The 20,375-nt window shown below is 40.4% G+C and overlaps 1 protein-coding gene across 5 annotated transcripts in view; it reads right to left on the reverse strand.

The window, feature by feature from the left end:
• STAG2 (stromal antigen 2) overlaps positions 1-20,375 on the reverse strand; it is a 182,683-nt gene that overhangs the window by 78,276 nt on the left and 84,032 nt on the right. For all 5 annotated transcript variants that reach the window (XM_037908707.2, XM_037908708.2, XM_043522951.1 and 2 more), the window contains 5 exons: positions 16,520-16,596; positions 8,394-8,598; positions 4,373-4,524; positions 2,599-2,672; positions 2,375-2,498 (listed from right to left, as the gene is read on the reverse strand). In XM_037908707.2, the coding sequence (XP_037764635.1) occupies positions 2,375-2,498; positions 2,599-2,672; positions 4,373-4,524; positions 8,394-8,598; positions 16,520-16,596 (632 nt within the window). The remainder of the gene's footprint in view (positions 1-2,374; positions 2,499-2,598; positions 2,673-4,372; positions 4,525-8,393; positions 8,599-16,519; positions 16,597-20,375) is intronic.

The raw sequence follows: 20,375 nt of genomic DNA on the forward strand, positions 1-20,375 counted from the left end.
ACCATGCCCACCAGCACCGACGATGACTTTTGTGATGCCAGTGAAATCAGTACTGACAACGAGAGGAGATCCCTGGCAGCCGCAAATGTCACTGGTGTAGTTGGTACTGAGATAGTATCGGTACAGTGCGGTGCCACCAATATTGAATCCCCTTCTGGCTCCAGACTCGATGGTACCTGCGTAGGTGCCAGAGTCAATGGTGTCAGCTTCCGCCATACCAAGGCAGACCAGTGACTGGATTTAGACCGCACTCTACTCTGATCCCCAGTGCCTGGCAGTCTTCGGTGTCCAGGATTGCTCCCTTTTGTCAGCCTGTTTCTTATGCCTTTTTCTAGGCACTGGGGATAATGATCAGTGCCAGGACTCTGATATGGTAGGAGGAGCACTCCTTCCTTATGCCAAGGCACTCAGTGCTGAGTCTGACCAGCCTGGCTCAGATGGAGGTCTCAGTGTCATCTCCATGAGCAGAAACTTTAGCCTGGCCTCCTGACCCTTCTTTGTGCAAGGCTTAAAATCCTTGCAGATTTGGCAATGATCCCCAATATAAGCTTCCCTCAGGCACTTCAGGCAGCTTCAGTGTGGGTCACTCAGGGGCATAGCCTTGTTGCAGGAAACACAGGGCTTGAAGCCCAGTGACTAAGTCATCCCTCAGCACCAACGATCAGGTGAAAAACCAACAAACACCAAAAACTAGCTACTTAATTACTAACCACACTCACTAACTACTTACAATATACAGAGAAAAGTCCACGGAGACCTTGTGAATGCAAAAACAGCAATTCCAACGACCATCACTGATAGCAAGAATGGGGTGCAACGTTAGTTGTGCACTTTACTGGTGCTAAAGGCACACAGCAGCACCGGGTGCTTGAGCCACCCCGACAGGTACCACTGATGGAAAAATTTCCAGTGACTGTGCACGGGACGCGTGTACACCAAGAGTGGAATGCACATGTGCAATCACTTGAAGAATTTTAGTGCTTAAGATGTTCATTGTAGTGTAGTATTCCACACAGTGCTTTTGCATCTCAATACAAACTAGCAACTAAAAAATAAGTACCAAGTTTTTCCACAGCAGAAAGCCAAAAACATGGGCTCAGACAAACTCTCCTGAAATTTAAATTTTACTCTGATGCAGAAAGCAGATTAGTACTATTGCAACTAGCAAAACTGTTCAATTACCACAGCAAGCAAATAGCATCAGCCAGAGAAACTGAAACAGTGAGCATAATCCAAGGTCATAATCAATGTGATAAAGAAGCTGAAAATTACAGAAAGGAAGTCAGTGTTGAACATACTGACTAAACACGCATTTTAAAAGATTAAAGTATTTTCTTATGGTTGATAGTTCCTTTAATATGTTTGATATCTAAACTTGTATCAAAAATATATATGATCTACTTTTTAAAAAACATATGTGATGAGAATGACTCCAATAAAATCTCTATTGTTTACCCGATCAAACTTTAAAAAATAAATTCATAAGAAATTTGTACAATTTTAATCCATGTTGTGAAATAAAATAATAGATTCAGAGATATTATGAACTCAATTAGTTCTTATATGACAGGAAAGTTTTTTCTTTTAAAAACAACAAGATTAATTATTTAAAAACTAAACTGCACTGATGTAGTATTTATACTATAAACCAAAAACCAAGAAAATGTTTAAACTAACACTCATATCTACATTCCCTATTTTACAATAGGACTATGAATATATAAATTCCATATACCATGATCAAAATGTTAAAACTTGGGTACCTAAGTTAGGCACCTACACCCACATATGAGGTACTAAGTACCTACCATTCCCAGACTTCAATAGGAGTTGAGGGTGTTCAACACCTCTGAAAAATTAGGCCACCTGAATCCATATTTAGCCACATAAATTGAGACCTACAGTTTCCAAAAGCGACTAGCAATTTTAGGGTGTCCAACTTGAGATGGCTTAAAGTGACCCGATTTTTATAAAGTGTGTGGAACCAACCCTCTGAAAATCAGGCCCTTTTAGAGATGTCAAGTTGGACACTTAAATGGAAGCATCCACAATCACTGCTCACTTTTGAAAATGTAAGTGAATGTGCTTAACTTTATGGAAATTGTGAAAATTTTGGCTGATATGGTGCTATATTATTCACACACAATTGGATGAGTTGAATATATATATTGCACTAATGTACTACTAGACCTCAATAGTTGAGCCACTAGTTTCAGTATAAATAGGATCACAGACTGAATATATTAATTTTTAATTGGTTTTCTCTCTGCTCAAAAGCTAATTCTGAGTCTAGCAATTTGAAAATAGGGAAGCTGATTTTTCCCCAAAAAATAACTTGTGGGTACAAACAGCACTGTTCAAACACACAGCTTACCTTATCATGCATAGTCCAACCTACATATTTTAAATAGCTGTCATTAAGAAAGGCATCACTATACATTTTCATCCATATTCCGATCTCTTCAATACAGATAGCTCGTATTTCAGCGATTGCATCTCTGCAAGGGGGAAACAAAAAGGTAAAGTTGAAAGGTAAAGTATTTACAACAAACCCAAAAAAGTTTACAAAGCTACGAATTACAGAACAAGTACACTTACCGGTATCTATGCACAAAAACACCTTTAAATATTGCATTCATCATGTTTTCTATTTCATCCTGATTTTCTTGAAGCTGAAAACAAATAGATTACATAATCACCAAATGATTATTGTAAAATGTGAGTACTGTAAATGATTTTGGTACTAGAGGGAGTGCACCACATGCATTTTTTGTAGTTTATTATTGTATTTGAGTCTTACATGACAGATTCTACTAAAAAGAAAACTGATTCAAAAATTGTTTTGACAGTTCAGTCTACTCTGCAGCGAACATCTGTAAGTGCCAGTTTTCAGCATCATGCCTCAATATTTTAGACACTTTAAATATTACAGCATGTCAATAACTACAAAGTTGACAACTAGAAAAGAGACTAAATGTTTTCCTCCCCTCTTACAAAGGCATTCTAACCTTTAGTAAATTCCTTTTGTCTAATCATTTTGTTTGGAGAAAACAGTAATTTAAATTAAATGTACTGTTTCTCCACATCTGGCGTTCATTGTTTTAACCCTCTCCCTATTGCTTCACTGGAGGAAAAAAGGGAAATTGAATGAGGGACCTCTGAAGAAATAAATTTCAAGAAAGAGTGGGATATTAGAAATGATGGAGGCAAAAAACCGTCCAGCTTCCACGTACAGAGATAAAGTGGAAGAAAGCATAGACAAAACAGCAAAACACAAATGAAGGACCCAGTTAGCTGTGGATCTTGGGTGAACAGAAGAGAAGAAATGTGCAGAGCTATAAGGGCAAGGACAAGGAGCTTAAATTTAGAGCAGAAGCTACAAAACACACAATCAGAAGGAAAACAGATGAATTAATCAAAGCTATAAAAGGCTGACAGAGAAAGTCTAAAAACCAAACATACATGGGGCAAAATAAGCCAGGGCAGTCTCAATTCTTACATCCTTTCCCTTTTGGAACCTGTGTGCTGTCTATTCAAGACCTAATCTTGTAAACACAAGTAGTCCCACTGAATTGAACAGGACTATACATGCGTAACCTTCAAAGGGTCAGGGCCATAAATGGAAGCTCTTTGGAAGACAAACATGAGACCATCTTACTAGTAATATCTAATAGTATATTTCCATTGTTCAATCTAAAATAACTAAAATTAGTAAATAACTACATACAGGGTGAAAAGAAAAATTAAAACATTTTTCTGTTTTTATCACCTAGAATATTTTTAACATATGGGTGAGAAGATTGCCATTTTAAACATTAAAAATGGCAATCATGAAAAGTGCTATGCCGACAGCAGTAAATTAGCAGAGAGTTTCCTATGTACAGAAAGGAAATGATAGAGACAGCTTAAGTTAACAGCTTTACCTCAACTTTGACTTCAGACAGGACAACTTCTATGGTCAAGAAAACAGTTCAAGGGACTTTCTGCTGAGATTGTTTTTTGTGATTGTGACAAGGGCATCTGTTTATTACATTGAGATAACCTACTTCTTTACCCTCGATTAAAAAGAGCAGTCAGTGGATGGTAAATTTTGTTCATTACCTAGCTGAGCTCAATTTGAACTAAGAGATTAAATGTGATGTATCCCATGTATGTCTTCTGACCTTCTAGCTTTTATAACACAAGCATGTTTAAGTGTTTAGCAAAATAATATTTGACCTTTTGTGCAATTTAAAGCAGCAGCAAAATGGCAAAAAAAAATTCCTTTGCAAAAACAGATTCATACAAGATTAATTGTTGTAATTTCATCAAAATTTTCTCTCCTTCATCCCATTATGCACAGCAACTAGAAATATTTAACAATTGCTCTAACCTCCTTCCTCTTCTGTAGCAAAAGTTCCAGCCTATCATTAGCTCGTTTTCCAATTATTTTATTTCGCTCTGCTTCATATTGCCGTTGTGTATTGTCCATGTTAATGCTAAGATTTAATGCCACATTCACTAAAGCAGTCATCAGCTTCATAGCTACAAAAAAAAGTAAAAAGTCAGAACTGATTTTAAAAGTTACCTTTGTAACAAAGATGAAAACAAATGAGTTATATTAAAGTAAAATACTCCAGTACCGCTTGTAAATACAATTGCTGCATATATTAAAGCGTTGTGAATATCTTCACTACATCTGTTTTAAACTTCAAGACATCCATAAAAATTGCAGACTTTTATTTAAATAAAAGCATAATTTTGCTGATAACTAACGTAGAAAAATAAAAAATTACTCGAACTGTATTATTTTTTCAAATTGGTTAGCAACACAAGTAATGCATAAAAAGCTCAGAGAAGACAAACTTGTGGAAAAAATGCCCTCACATTTTTACTCAATAATTAGCTATTTTATTTTATTCTACTTACTTTTTCATATTAAGTCCATCATTGTGATCTCTGAACTCCAACATATACATTTATGTAACAGAGCCTTATTTCATTTAGCTGATCATATATAAATGTTAAAATGTGTTGCCTCGGAAACATTAAATTAAGAGGACTCCACCATTAAATTAGTTAATACAGTCCACTGCTCAATCACTCAACCTCCAAAAAACAAGTTAGAATTTCTCTATCAAAAGGAGGTCACAGAAAGTTAGGACTATGATTTTCTCATGGAGGTCACAGAAATCATGAATATGAATAAAATCTGTGCAATCTTGGAAATGGCTGTAAAAACACATTTGATTAGGCCCCAAACTGAGTGGCGTTGTGACCCTATGCACTAGGTCAGAACGCCACTCAGATTTGGACCATCCGTCCCTCCATAGTTTGAGACAGAAGGATGGATGGGCCAAAACTCAGTGGTGCTCCAACCCCGTGCACAAGGTCACAGACCCCTGCAGGGAGAATGTGGAGAGAGCTCCCTCTCCAATCCCTGCTCCTGGGCCTTACCCCATTATATGCTCGTATATGTTGAGGTAGCGAGAACTACATTATTTGGTGACCCTTCTGTGACTTATCCTTTTCCCCCCCCCACTTCTGCCGTGAAATTTATTAAAAATTTCTGTGCCAAAATCAGAGTCGTTACTGTACTGGGTTTTTCTCATCCCCACAATCACAGTGTTCTTTACAAAATAAAGCTTTCTTTTAGGATTCTTGTGTTTTATTTACAGAAATAGCATAACAGCATTAGCTAATGAGAAACCAAATACCTGACCAAAATACAGTATATAATTTAAAATGAAATTTGCCTTTGGTAAACTATTCTCCATTTAGCAGAAAATAACCAAGTATGTCTAGTCACTAAACCAGAGACGATCGGCAATATATTTAGCCCCACCATAACTTTTGTAATAATGTCAGGGCCAAAACACACAAAGGTCGGGGATGAAATGGTATATTACAAGTAAACACTGCAGGAAGGGGAGTAAGAATGTTTGAGTAGATATCACTGAAGGAGGGTGTGACAGGGTGCTGGGAAGAATTGCTGACAGCCTTCTGTCACGCCAGCTCCCATTAAGGGAAGTAAATTGGAGCTGGCTAGAGGAAATCTGTGCCTAATTGGTGAATGAGAGACACCAATAGACTGGGGCTATATAAAAGGCTGGGAGGAAGGAAGCCGGGGGAAAGGAGGAGCAAGGGAGTAGAAGCAGAGTGACAGCTCTTCCCTCCTGGGTGCAGACACTAGAACCCAAGCTGTGTATGCTGAAAAGGTGGTGGGAGCACAACCCGTCAATAAATGGCACCAGTGGTTACTGAACTCCAGGATCTCTGAGTGACTTTGTCAGCACAGCAGGGGCAGAAGGCCCTGCAACACCCCGCTACAGAGGGCAATAGGTTGAGGAACTTTAGCACAAAGAGGTGCGGAAGAACTTTGAGGTCTGAATAACGTGGCATTCTGTGACCTTTAAGGAATGGAGAAATCCCATGAGGTTGCAGCTATTTTTAGATGTTAGAATCACTTCAGACCAACTAAACCATGATTGTTGGCTATTCCTACTTTAAACAGAGTGCATGTATCAATAATACAGATCCTACTACTTACTTTACAAAAGTAGTTCCACTGACATGTATGCAGCTACTAATATGGAGTAAGGGCTACAGAATCAGGGCCATAATTTAAAATGATCACTTTACTCTATTTAAAATCAGTGGCTTTCAACCTGTGGTCCGTGGACTCCTCGGGGTCCACAAACTATGTCTAAAGGATCTGTGAAAGGTTGCTGTTACCACAGAACAGTGGTCTTCAACCTGTGGTTCGCAGACTATGTCTAAGATTTCCAAAGGAGTCCACACTCACCGTTCAAATTTTTTTAGGGGTCCGAAAATGAAAAAAAGGTTGAAAACCACTGATCTAAATTAACGTACAAATGGGATAATTCCTACAGCATTTATTTGGACCCTACGCCCATTTACTTCAGTGGGAGTACTACTTACAGACTGCAAGATTAGACTCCAAGTAACTGAATTTACATCAATGATAGGGTATAATACAAGTAAAAAGAAAAGGAGTACTTGTGGCACCTTACAGACTAACAAATTTATCTGAGCATAAGCTTTCGTGAGCTACAGCTCACTTCATCGGATGTCTCTAAGGTGCCACAAGTACTCCTTTTCTTTTTACGGATACAGACTAACGTGGCTGCTACTCTGAAACCAATACAAGTAAAGTAATTGCAAAAGGATGTGACAGGACCAATGTCTTCTCTGGACAGTAATACAGGTTTATGTTTTTGCTTCTTTATCATAAATACTTTGACAGTGTCTCAGCACCAATCTGACAGCAGGAGCCAATGGGCTATGTCATGGTGTTCTATTCCACTGACCATATGCCTTGAATATACAAGTGACTGAATAACCAAATAAAGTAGATTGTGACGTTTACCTCCAAATAAGAACTAGTTAGTTTAACTTCTAAAAGTTTCCATCACCAACCTGGTCAAAAATAGAGTCCAAACTCGTCCCTGGGATTTGGTTTTAATGAGATCAAATTTACCACCATCACAATACAAAATTAATCTTAAACCTCCTCAGATTTGGCCACTTCTAGCTGCCCTCTTTTTAGAAAGCCTCTCCCACTTGCCTGCGATCTGCATGGTGTAAGACGCCACCTTCATTTAAGCCATCATAACTCAATTAACCCTTTCTGAGAAGTATCAGGTTGTTTTATTCAAAACACTAACAGCCTGTTACACTGTCTTCACAAGGGACAGATTTTAATCTAATAAATATATTCAAAAAACATGCCAAAGGAAGTATGGATTATTTCATAAGAATATTTAAAATGTTTTATCAGTGGCTGATTTATGGTTAAAAATTCTTTAAACTTTTAAATGAAAACAATGCATTCATAGACTGATGTTATGATAGGACTTCAATTAAAGCACAGTAGCTTTTTCTGCAAGTAAAAACAGTGAGAAGACAAGGATACTCAATTTTAAAAACTATATTCTGATAGCGGGAGATGTTTAGGGTCGTAACAAAACATTTTTACTTGCAAAGGATAAAGGAGAACATTGTCAGCATTTTAAAAGATACAAAATCTGTAAGGTTAACTTTAACATAGTTCATTTTTATTTATTAGTTCCGTATCCATTGATATAAAGCAACAAATGCTCTAAGTAATATAGATAATCAGAGCAGCAAGAGAATTCTTTCCAGGGAACATTTTAATACTAAAAATTTAAAAAACTATAAAAACTAGAACTAAAAAAAAACTGATCCAGAATACAAAACTGAATAATTAAACAGAAAATGAAATGACTAAACCCAATGCAACAAAATATTCCTGAATACCAAGCTGAATACCGAATATTCAAAAAGTTTTACAAAAACAGTCTCTTCTCCGATAACACTGAAAACTGAAAAGAAAATGTATACCGAAGCTGAGTAAATAAAAAGATGCTGACCTGCCAGTGTGCTAGTGTGTCGAAATGCTCTGACTTGTGAGTCCGATAGTCCTGTAAGCAGTGAAATGACTGTATCCATCATATATTCGTCATATATGATACTATATTGACACTGTCGGACCAATACTCCAATGAACTCACAAAAACTGGATTTGAACTTCTTCCATTGAGGACCAGCCATGGTAAGTGGATAATCTCCACTATCCTACAAACACAAAAATATCTTCAAACGTTAGCCACCATTATAACTATAAAAAAATTACGTATTTTTATATTGTTGATTAGAATATAACAGTATAGAATACAGATAAACTGAAGGATTAAAAAAAGGTTTGTTCAACCAGACAGAGCCCAGTTCTCTGCCGGCGTAAACGGGTACAACTCACTATTTGGCCCAAAAATTTACATTTACTTGTCAATTCAATTTTGCTATGCACAGAGCAAGCATTCATCTAGTGGAATTTATTGACATTCCTTGCACAAAAATAATAAATATATTGAGCTAATGTTCCACTGACCATTTTTTTTTCATAAAAAACTAGAATAAAACCCCCCAGACAACAAAAATATTTAGTATAACCAGAGCTAAATTAACAGAAGGGCCACGTAATCACAGAGTTATACACCAAGCTCATGAGCCAAGGAACTATCAGAACATTACAGAACCAGTAACTGTAAAATGCTAAACTATTACCCCACAAAAATAACTAGTATCTACTTTATTTCTGCCTCTAAAAAAAAAAATCTAAAAGTGAAGGGAGAGACCAGTGTGCATATGTAAAAGATAAAACAAGTAAAACTGGTAAGTGATCTACTTTTTCTTTGATTAATTGCTTCTGCAGATCCCCATTTCAAGAGACTAACTAGCAGCAGCATATTTCCTAAGGAAAGTTAAAGTGTACTTAATTAAAAAGTGATTAAACCACTGTCCTGAAACAACTTCCAGACTTAACTCCAAGCACCAGAAAGCAATGCTTTGTGATTGTATAACCCCAGGTGTCAGTGTGATAGATTTTATGAAGAGATGCTCCTTAAACGGTAGCTAATGATTATCTAAGATATTTTCCCAGTCTCTATGGTAATATAATTCCAATCTGGTCCTAACAGACTTGGACACAATGTATAATCCAATTAGACAAGGTACTCACCCTGTGTAGCAACGTCTATATAGTGCTGTGTGGTCCAAATGCCCTCAGTTCCTTCTCTACTACAGAGTCAATGTATGAACTCCGAAGCAGAGGGGAGGAGGGTGGGTAGTGGAGCACCCATAAGGACAAACATCTCAAAGAACCTCAGTTACTGTATAGGGTGAGTAGCCTTCTCTTCTTCAAGTAGTGTTCCTAGAAATACTCCACAGTAGGTCACTGTAGAGCAGTGCCCCTGGTTGGAAGGTTGGGGCTTCGGAGTGATTGCTACTCAGGAGGATAGGACTGTATGTCTTGGTAGTGCGTCTGATGCTGTGTCATGGGTGATCGTGTAAAGATTACTGAAGGTGTCCATGGACACCCAAGTGGCTGCCTTTACAACTGGCAGTAATCGGCATGTTATTCAGAAAAACTATCCATGTGGAGAGCGATTGAGTGGAGTGCATGTGAGCACGAGATGCGGGCTGAAGATTTTGGTGTTGGTAGCAGAGGTAGATGCACTCCAAGATCCATTTAGAAAGACATTGTTTGAATATGGCCAAACCCTTTGATCTTTCGGCAATACAGAGGAATAAAAGTGGTGACTGTCTGAACGATTTGGTTCTGTCAAGGTAGAAGGCTAGTGCCTGTCTGACATCTAAGGTACGTAGCGAGGCTTTGTGCTGGTTGCCACGTGGCTTGGGAAAGAACGAAGGAAAGTTTAGCTAGTTGGTTTAGATGGAAAGAGGACAGTACTGTGGGTAAGAATTTTGAGTGAGGACGTAATGTGACCTAATCTACATAGAAGCTTGGAGTATGGCGGGGGGGATGCCATGAGGGAACCATGTCTTCTACGTAGGTCAGGCGGATGTAATCGCCACAAGAATTGCAATTTTCATGGATAGGAGCATGTAGGAGTAGCTTGCCTGTGGTTCAAATGGGGGCTGGTAATACAGCGTAGAATGAGGCTGAGATCCCACGGTGGGGTGGGGTCTCCTACTTCAGTGTAAAGGTTTTGGATTCCTTTAAGGAATCTTTTTGTCATTGGGTGGGTAAATACCATCTGACCCTCTATCTGGGAGTGGAATGCAGTAATGGCGGCCAGAACAGAGCTTGTGAATAGCCCCGATCCCTTGAGTTCCAGGATGTAATCCAGAATGTTCCAGGATCTCGAGTTCCAGGATGTAATCCAGAATGATTATACAGTGGTAAAGGAGTGGTAATTGATAGGATATTTTTGTACCTTTTCCACTTCCATAGGTACATATATCAATTGGTTGGGCATCTGTTATTTAAAAGAATTTCTTTTACTCCTTCCGAACAGGTTATCTCTGGATCCTGGAACCATGAAGGAGCCAAGCCTTCGGATGGAGAAGTTCTAGATTCGGATGGAGAACCTGGCCTGTCTCCTGGGAGAGGTGGTGTGGAGTCGACTGCATGGTGATTGGTGGACAGACCACCATGCACAAGAGGTAAAGATATACCTGTTGTGGCCATGTGGGGGCTATGAGGATGACCCTGGCTCGTTCCACTTGTATCTTGTGGAGCACTCTTAATAGCAGGGGAAAGGGTTGGAAAGTGTAGGGATGGGGTGCATCCACGTAATGAGGAAGGTGACCCCAACAATTGGTGACCTAGACTTAGGGTCCTTTGTCTGATTATTGGTAGAAAATGTTGGCGCGCATTGTGGACTGCATTTAATTCTAAGAGGTTGATGAGCAACATGGATTCTGAGGAGGATCACTTGCCTGTACCATGTGAATCTACAGATGTGCTCCCCAACCAAGTAATGAGGCGTCGGTCGTCAGTATCAAGGACAGTGGTAGTTAGAGGAAGGGGAGACATGCAGACATTTGAGGGTTGCATCATCAGTCTAATGAGTCCTTGATCTTGATTGCTATCAAGAACAGTTTGTTTAGGCTGTGTCGGTGAGGTATGTAGCCATCCCTGCAGGCAGCTCAAATGTAATCTGGGGCGTTTCCCAACGAATGCCACAGCCATATCACCAAGTAGCTGGAGACAAGTCCTGGTGGAGATCCATGGGCTGGTTCTCAAAGTGGAGATGTGACTGCCAAATCTGAAGACCTGCCTGTGGGAGTGTGTATGGCGAAATGGAAGTATGCATCTTGGAAGTTGAGGGCCGAGAACCAGCTCCCCTATGCTGGTGCTGACAGTGTGACCATCTTGAAGTGTTGTAGTTTGACCAACTTGTCGAGGTTCCTTGCGTCTAGGATAGGTCTACGCCCGACAGATTTCTTCTGGATCAGAAAATAGTGGGAATAAAATCTTTTCCCTCTCTGTTGGAATAAGACCAGTTCTATGGCTTCAAGTCACAGTTGTTTATTTCTTCTCAAAGGTGGTGTTCATGAGAAGGGTCCCTGAAGAGGGACATGGAGAGGGAGAGAGGAACAGAGCAGAATACCGCTTGCTGGCAATTTCCAAGACCCACTCGTTGGAGGTGATTTGTCGCCATGATGGGTAGAACAGGGTCAAACGGTCACCAAACTCATGGATTACTGGAGATGATTGCAGCAACTGGAGCAGAGAGAGGCATCTCGGGGCCTCAACCAAATGTCCAAAATTGTTGTTGGGAGGTGGATGGGTGGGGCATAGTCGCTTGTGCCTATGACCGTCTGCACTTGGAGGTGGTCTCTGTCGCCTGCATTGTGTATCATAATGCTGTTGAGGGATGAAATGTGGAGGTCAAGATCTTGAGGCAGGCTGATATCTACCCTGTCTTCCCTGCAGCGCTGGTGTAGAGGTGTAAAGGATGTAGAGACTCATCAGTGTGCACAGCAAGGAGTTTAGATCCTTCAAAGGGTAGATCTTCCACAGTGCTGTGCACCTCCCTGAGGAATCCTGAGAGATGGAGCCATGAGGCTCATTTCATCACCACAAATGTTGCAATGGAGCAGGTCGCAGTGTCCTCAGCATCCAGAAAGGCTTATAGCATTGTACAGGCCAGAAATTGTCCTTCTGCCATCAGTGCCCAGAACTGTTCCGGTTTTTCTTCTGGGAGATGTTGACTGAACTTACGATACTTGGAATCGTTCACATGGTTATATTTGGCTACGAGTCCCTCATAATTAGTCATTTGGAACTGGAGGGTAGCTAAAGAATATACTTTGTGACCGAAGAGGTCTAGCCTCTTCCAGTCCCTGTCAAAAAGGGCTGTTCTGGAATGCATTGTCATCCTTTCTCCTGCACTGCATTGACTACGAGGGAGTTCAGAATAGGGCGAGAAAATAGGAATTCCATGTCCTTAGCGGGGACATAGTACTTCTTGTCTGCTCATTAGCAGATAGGTGATATTGATGCTGGGGTCTGCTAGATCACCTTGACTGGGTCCAACAAGGCCATGTTGACTGGGAGTGCAATCTTGGGAGTGCAATCTTTGATGATTTTACTTGAGGGAATTCTGCACCAAAACCTAAAAAATTCGCTCAAGAATTCCCCAGAATTCCCTCAAGAGTACCCCCAGAATCAACACCACCACTAACTTGTTATGCAACAGAAACATCCAAAACACCAGTAATATATCTGCATGTAACCAAGGAATGAAGGCTCTGGAGAAAACTCCTCTGGAGCTGACCTCATGGTTCCAGTGTGGAAACAGCATGGGCTTTTCACAGAAAACAGAATGGAATCATCTGTTATCTCTCCATCAAAAGTCTTAGGATATTAGCAGCTGGCGAAGAGATATTAGAGGTAATGTGATATTTTTTCTCTTGGTAAGTAGAATGCAGGGCTTGCTCAAGGGACATACACACGTGCCCCCAAATGTTTACAATGGTTCCACAGCTACACGGCCAGGTGTGCTATTCCTATAGCCTGGCTATACAGAACCAACATCATGAAGAATGCTGTTTAGTTGGGTTAATGGGTGGTTGTTTGAAAGATTTTTAGCCATCCTACAACACTTGTTTCTCAAAGTTACAATCTAATCAATCAAGTCAGTGATTACTTATTTTGATTTCTTAGCAATGAACATCTCAGACCAACACCACACTTTTTCCTCTTAAAATTATACAAAAAGAGGAAGGCAAAATAATTTTATCAATACTTGTTGAATGACTGAATGGCATTTAAACTTACTTAAAAAAAATCCCTTTAGATCTTAGGAAGTCCTACTGATCAAGTCCACTCCATTCTGATATTGCAAAAGGTATCATTCTATGATGCAACAACTAATAAGTCTCCTGAAACATGTACCCAACTTACAAAGCTCAAGTCAGTCATGTGTGAGGATGTTTCAAAGACAAAAAGGTGCAAGATAATAAAAATGAAAAGAATTTTTTTTGAAAAGTTTATCACATGCAAGACGAAGACAGATCTTAAGAACTAACTCCACATTTCAGTAGACTGCTCTCATAACTATGTCATCACAGAATAATGCTGAACAAAGGAAGATAACAGGATACAGTGGGAATTAAACAAGATTTTTAAAACTGGACGTAACTAGTTTTGTACAGAAAACTTTAACTGTATTAATTTGGGGCGTATTATTTATCACAAACAAGTTTTCAGTTTTTGCTTTGCAGTTGCCTCCAGGCTGCAACAAACCAACAAAATGACATCAAGTCACGTCAGGTATTACTGCCTTCATTATGAATTTCCTTGATTCAGTTACGACCTAAACACTATTATAAGTGAAGCTTCTGTGCATGAATATTATAGGTACTGGAAGTCTGCACTGTTAAATAGTCACATAAAACCCATTTTATCATTTGATTGTGTGTGTTAAAGATCAACCTTCTTTCTAACAGAATTTATAATCATGCTGAAATGAAAACTGGGAGTAGCTTTTAAGTTCCTAGTTTACCCTTTAAAAGATTTAGTGAACATTTCAAGTAATCGGTATATCCTAAATTATGAACCTGCTACACTGGGTTTAACTATGCCACCAACGGCCAAAATAATTACCAAGTACATGGAATGGATTGCTTATGTCCAGAATAGAGCAGCAGTACTTGGATCTGTCTGAGATAGCAGCAAAAGGAAGACGTAGACAGCAATTATACAAATGCAAAAAAATGTGGATTCTGTTTCTTGATACATTTGGATAAAGAATGCTAAAATAACCCAATAATGCCAGACTTCCATTCCACCTGACCTCTCTTTTTTTCCTCCCTCTTCCTGCCTCTCCCCCGTCCCCTTTTCTGCCTATTTGTGTGGGCGTTTTTTTGTTGTTACCCCTACCCTAACATGTTATATCTATGCAGTGCAGTTGTAGCCATGTTGATCCTGGGATACTAGAGAGACAAGGTGCCTGAGGGTAATATCTTCCTCAGACCAACTTCTGCTGGTGAGAGAGACAAGCTTTTGAGCCACACAGAGCTCTTCTTGAGGTCTGGAAAGGTATGCCTAGCATCACAGCAAAACACAAGGTGGACCAGATTGTATAGCATAAGTAGTTAGCACATATTGTAAGGGACCATTCAAGGCAGAGTGGCCCACTAACACCTCTGCAATCATAGGGCAAAAAGAGGGTTAGTGCGTTACAGATTGTTGTAATAAGCATGAATCCAGTGTCTCTGTTCAGTCCATTATTTTTAATGTCTAGCAAAGTTATGAATATAAGTTCCCAGGCTTGTCTTTTGAAAGTGTTGGGCAGGTTCCCTTTGAGGATGAAGACAGATAGGTCAGAAAGAGTGGTCACTCTGTGAAAAATGTTCACCCACAGGTGATATGGTGTTTTTGTCTTTTATCATTTACTTGTGAGTTCATTCGAGAGTATGCATCGACGAAGTGAGCTGAAGCTCACAAAAGCTTATGCTCTAATAAATTTGTTAGTCTCTAAGGTGCCACAAGTACTCCTTTTCTCTTTATTCGAGAGTGTAGTGATTATGGTTTCACCACATAGTTATTATTGAAGCACTTAATGCATTAAATGAGGTACACCACATGCGATAGGTATGTGTAGGATAGATGGCTCTTGAGAAATATGTTGTGGGGGATGTTGATAGCAATGGAAATACATCTGCAGGTTTTGTATCTGTTGTTCTGGCAGGGTCTGGTGCCACTTTGAGTTGGTGACCTGGTCTGTGGGGAGCTTGCCTTTGATGAGCAGCTCGGAGAGGTTGGGTAGTTGTTTGAAAGCTAGAAGCTGGGGTTCATCAGAAACAAGCTCCCCACAGACAACGTTCCCTTACCTGTGCTAACTACTTATGCTAAACAATCTGCTCCACCTTGCACTTTGCTGTGATGCTAGAAGTACCTTTCCCAGACCTGAAGAAGAGCTCCGTGTAGCTCAAAAGCTTGGCTCTCTCACCAACAGAAGTTCGCCCAATAAAAAACATTACCTCACCCACCTTGTCTCTCTAATATTATAACTATGTCATATTGTCTGATTTTGCAGTTTTGACGAGTTGTGTAATTACATAATTTTATGGATAGCCTGTGAAATGTGCAGTATTTGGTGATATACATAAGCTGTAAATCATTTACAAATAAAAAAATTAATTTAAAAAGTAACCTGGAAGCAGATGAAGTTGGACGTTTCCTTTAAAAACTGTTGATGCTATTGAAAAAGCTTTCTTTTTTAAAATGATATCAGGCTCAGCGACTCCTTTCACTAACTCTCTTCTTATGCTGAGACTTTAAACTTTAAAATATTCAGTTTTTTAAAAATGGGAACTGCAATCAAATATCCTGCTAACTTTCTTTTAAAAAAAAAATTTTAATTTCTCATACTCAGACTGAATTCAAATGTAACTTAAAAATCCACAACACTGTATGCAATAAAACCCTCCATTTGATTTCATGACGAAATGATGCATTATTTGAGATTTTCAGTCATGGGATGAGTTACTAACTGGTTATAAAGTCTTGTCAAATATGGTAATTTTTTCTAATGTCAACTTTTTCCCCATGTTATTAATATATTTTATAGTTTAGAAATTTATTACTGGGAGCATTATCATCCAGCCATCTAAATAAGTGAATTTCAAAATCATTAGACTGTAGGAAATTCTCAGAACTTGTTTGCGTTAAAACATTTACCTCATCAAATTCTTCAGTCATTTTTCGGATTATTTCAGAATTCTGCATATGTCGAAACATCTCTGCTGTAACAACTCCTACAATTCAGACATTAGATTATTAATACTGTAGATATAAAAGAGGCATAACAGATTAGCTAGCATCTGAAAAAAGTTAAACAGACAACTGTCAATTTATAGACTTAACATCTGAAGTTTTTCATATAAAATACAATTATACAGAAAGACAAATATATGATTTAGTCAAACATATTCATTGTCTGTACACTTTGGAGCACTGCTAATGTATCTATTGATGTTAAACAGCAGAAGCACCCGCATATATTTTGGGGAACATTATATATACAAATTTAATTTATAAGATTGATACATTCCCCTTCAAATTGTAAAAAAATTTTAGGAGTACATCAAGTTTTTAGTCTAAAAACACGGATTGGCTGGCTCCCATTTCTAGAAGTACGGACGCAATTATTATTTAGAAATTCAGTTTGATACATTTGAATACAATCATTTTACAAAGTTACATAATACCCTGCAAAATAAAGCAATTGAGAGATAATCACTAAGGATAAGATATTTTAATGTGACAAGCTCAACTCAAAATGAAACAAGGAGTATTTGAATGAGGAATAACATGACATCTTATATCTTTCTTTTCATCAACCCTCCCTCCCTCAAAAAACCCAAAGGCAAAAATAAACCAAAAATCAAACTTTAAAGGCTGAAAATTTATAATTCAAATTTTAAGGCAGGAAGGACTAGAACTACTGTAGAGATAGGTTGCTCAGAGTTCTGAATGAGAGGAACCACTGCATCTTTAGGATTCTCTCCAGCCAACTAAGACACAGCAATGACAAGGTCAAGAATGACCAATCTCCACAATCCTCACCCAGAGGTCTGATGTGGTGTGATGCCTTTGATGACAAAGGGTATGTTTTTGGAAGTAGGGGCTCCTAGAAGACCTCTCCCACTCAAGATTGAAGTACAATCATTGCAAAACATTAGGTCCCAAGTACCACACCTGCTTTTGTAGATAACTTGGAATATCTCACTTCTGACCATAAGACTGGATGAGAGATTGTATTCATGTAAACTAACCTTACAGTATCCAATAGAATATCCAATATCTAAATAGAATCATATAATGATTCCACACTTACTGGTACCATAAAAAGTTTAAGAAGAAGTTTTCAGCTACAGACAACAAAGTCATTACATATATTGAAATGACTATTTCCCTTAAACATTAACAGGCAGATATTAAAAAGTGATACAAGGGCACAAAACAGACCTCTTGGTTCCTATTTCAACTGTACTCACTGCTTTATGACATAGATCATGCTAAAAAATAAAGGACTCTGGAACTTTGGTGCCAATATCAAAAAGATGCACTACTGAACTAAGTCCTGCTTTTGGAGGTATAGGGAGCTTGAGATCAGTGGTTCTCAGCCAAGCGTCCTTGGCCCCCTGGGGGACTGTGAGCCATTTTAGGGGGGGGACACAGGTCCCAGTGGCTGAATCCTCTAACCCCAGCACCTCCCCACCAGGACTGAATCCTGAAGCGTTCCCCCCACCCCCGACAGGGCTAAAGCCCTGAGCAGCAGGGCTGAAACTGGGAGCCATGGTGCTGAACCACAGAGCTCTGAGCCCCTCATAGGACTAAAGCAGAGACTCAGCGCCCCCTGCAGGATTAAAGCCAGGAGTCCAGAGTTTTGGTGCTCTCCTGGGGTTCAAGCCAGGAGCTGCACAGCTGAAGCCCAGAGCCACAAGCACAAGCACAAGCTCTGGTGCTCCCGCAGGGCTAAAGCCCTAAGCCTGGTACCCCCTGTGGGGCTCAACTGGGAGCAGAGCTGCAGGAGTGAAGCCCCGACCCAGTGCCCCCCACGGGGCTGAAGCCCTATCCTCAGTCCTTAAGTCCTGAAACCCAGAGCACCCCATGAGACTAAAGCCCTGAGCCGATGGGCAAAGCTGAAGAGTACTGGGGGCGTCATGTCGCCCCACCCGAACTGCAGCACCTTATTTAGACCATGGCAGTCCTAGGGGCAGCTCCATACCCTCTCACCTCTTTCTCTCCCCCAGCCTCGCTCCTGAGGCACCACCCCCTGGTTAGGTCAGAGGCCAGAAGCTGGAATCAGGCAGTGCAGGGCAGCTGCTGCTGGTGCTATGGAATCAGCAACCGCGGTACTCCATCTCCTGCTGCTGTTGCCCAGGATTGCGGCTGCTCCCAGTCACTTTTGACTGCAGCCAGTAAGAGCCACCCGGCTAGGTGTGTGGGGGGGACCCTGCTCCGGAGCCAGCTGAACTCTCAGGGAACAGCAACCGTGGCGGGGAGCCCCCAGGCACACACCCCCCTAGCTACCTGTCCCTGCACCCTGAGCTACCACTCTGTCCGCACACAGCCCCTAGCTACCTCTGACCCTACACCATGAGCTACCCTCTGCCTGCACGCAGCCCTTAGCTACTCCTCTTCTTGCACCCTGAGCTACCCCCTGCCTTCACACAGCCCCTAGCTACCTCCCTGCGGCACCTAGTCCCTAGCTACCTCTGTACCTGCACCCTGAGCTACCCCTGCCAGCACACAGCCCTAAGCTACCTCCTAGCCGTACACAGCCCTTAGCTACCCCCCGCCTGCACCCAGAGCTACTCCCTTGCTGCACCCTGAGCTACCCCCTACCCATGCACAGCCCCTAGTTATCCCTGCACCCTGAGCTGCTCTCCTCCCTGCACCCTGAGCGGTTTTCAAACTTTTGAGCTGAGTCCCCGCTTTGAGTTATCATTTTTGGTTGCACCCCTCCCCCACAACCCAGACAGGCTGGGTGGCCTCCTGAGGTGAGTCGGGGGATGGAGATGGTGCTCTCTTCCTGGGCCCCACCATGCAAAACTGGCCTGAGCCCTGCCGGACCCACCCCCGCAATAGAAGTCAAACTACGCCTATGCCCAAGGCCAACCCACCCCACCCTCCCTAGAGTTTTTAAGAGCATGTGGGGTGGGAGGTCTCAGAAAAAAAAGGTTGAGAACTTCTGCTCTAGAGGGGCACTGGAGGTAATGTGCATGTTAAAGGGATGAGGAAATGCCTGATGAAGATCACTTTATACCCCACCTATCTAGAGTATTACCCCACTGACTCTGGCATGAGCCATCTCGTCTCTTCTTCTGAAAAGGGAGACGTTAAGAGAAAAATGGAGATGAAGGAGTGAGATTGATGGGAGGGGAAGCACAAGGCTCAAAAAACCCCAAAGAAATAACATAAGAGCCTCTCTAGGCCACCCATCTCAAGACTACTCAATAAAGATCTTACTTTCTTTGATCTGAAAGAAAAAGCTGTATTAGACTTCAAACTTAAAATGTTTGCAACAGATAAAACTATTTAGTAATGTCCAACTCAAACCAATTTCTAAAATGGAACAAATTAAGAGGCATAGCATGACAATCAGTGCCAACAAAACTGCTGAAAGTCTTTAAACGTTCAACTATAGTGAAATTCATCAAGGGGCAAAAAAGAAAAAAAAAAAAAAAGATAAAATCACATTCTTTCCAATGTGGGTTGGCTAAAGTCTGGTTTGAACTTAAAAGTTTCACCTGCATTACTATTTTGGTCAAAAAAGTCATCCCCCCAACTAAAATAGTTACATAGGTAAAACCCCTAGTGTGGATGAAGTTATTATGCTATAAAATGAATTATATCAGTGTAGTTATTCCCTTTTCTGTACAGAATAGCTATATTGATATAAAGTACTTTTATACTGGCATACCTGCACCCAGTCTAGGAGGATTCTACAGTTTTAACTATACCAGTATAATTAATGCAGTACAACTGCCGAGTATAGACTAGCCCTAAGAGTGAGAAGGCACTCACT

Source organism: Chelonia mydas, chromosome 9, assembly GCF_015237465.2.
Source record: "Chelonia mydas isolate rCheMyd1 chromosome 9, rCheMyd1.pri.v2, whole genome shotgun sequence".
Lineage (NCBI taxonomy): Eukaryota > Metazoa > Chordata > Testudines > Cheloniidae > Chelonia > Chelonia mydas.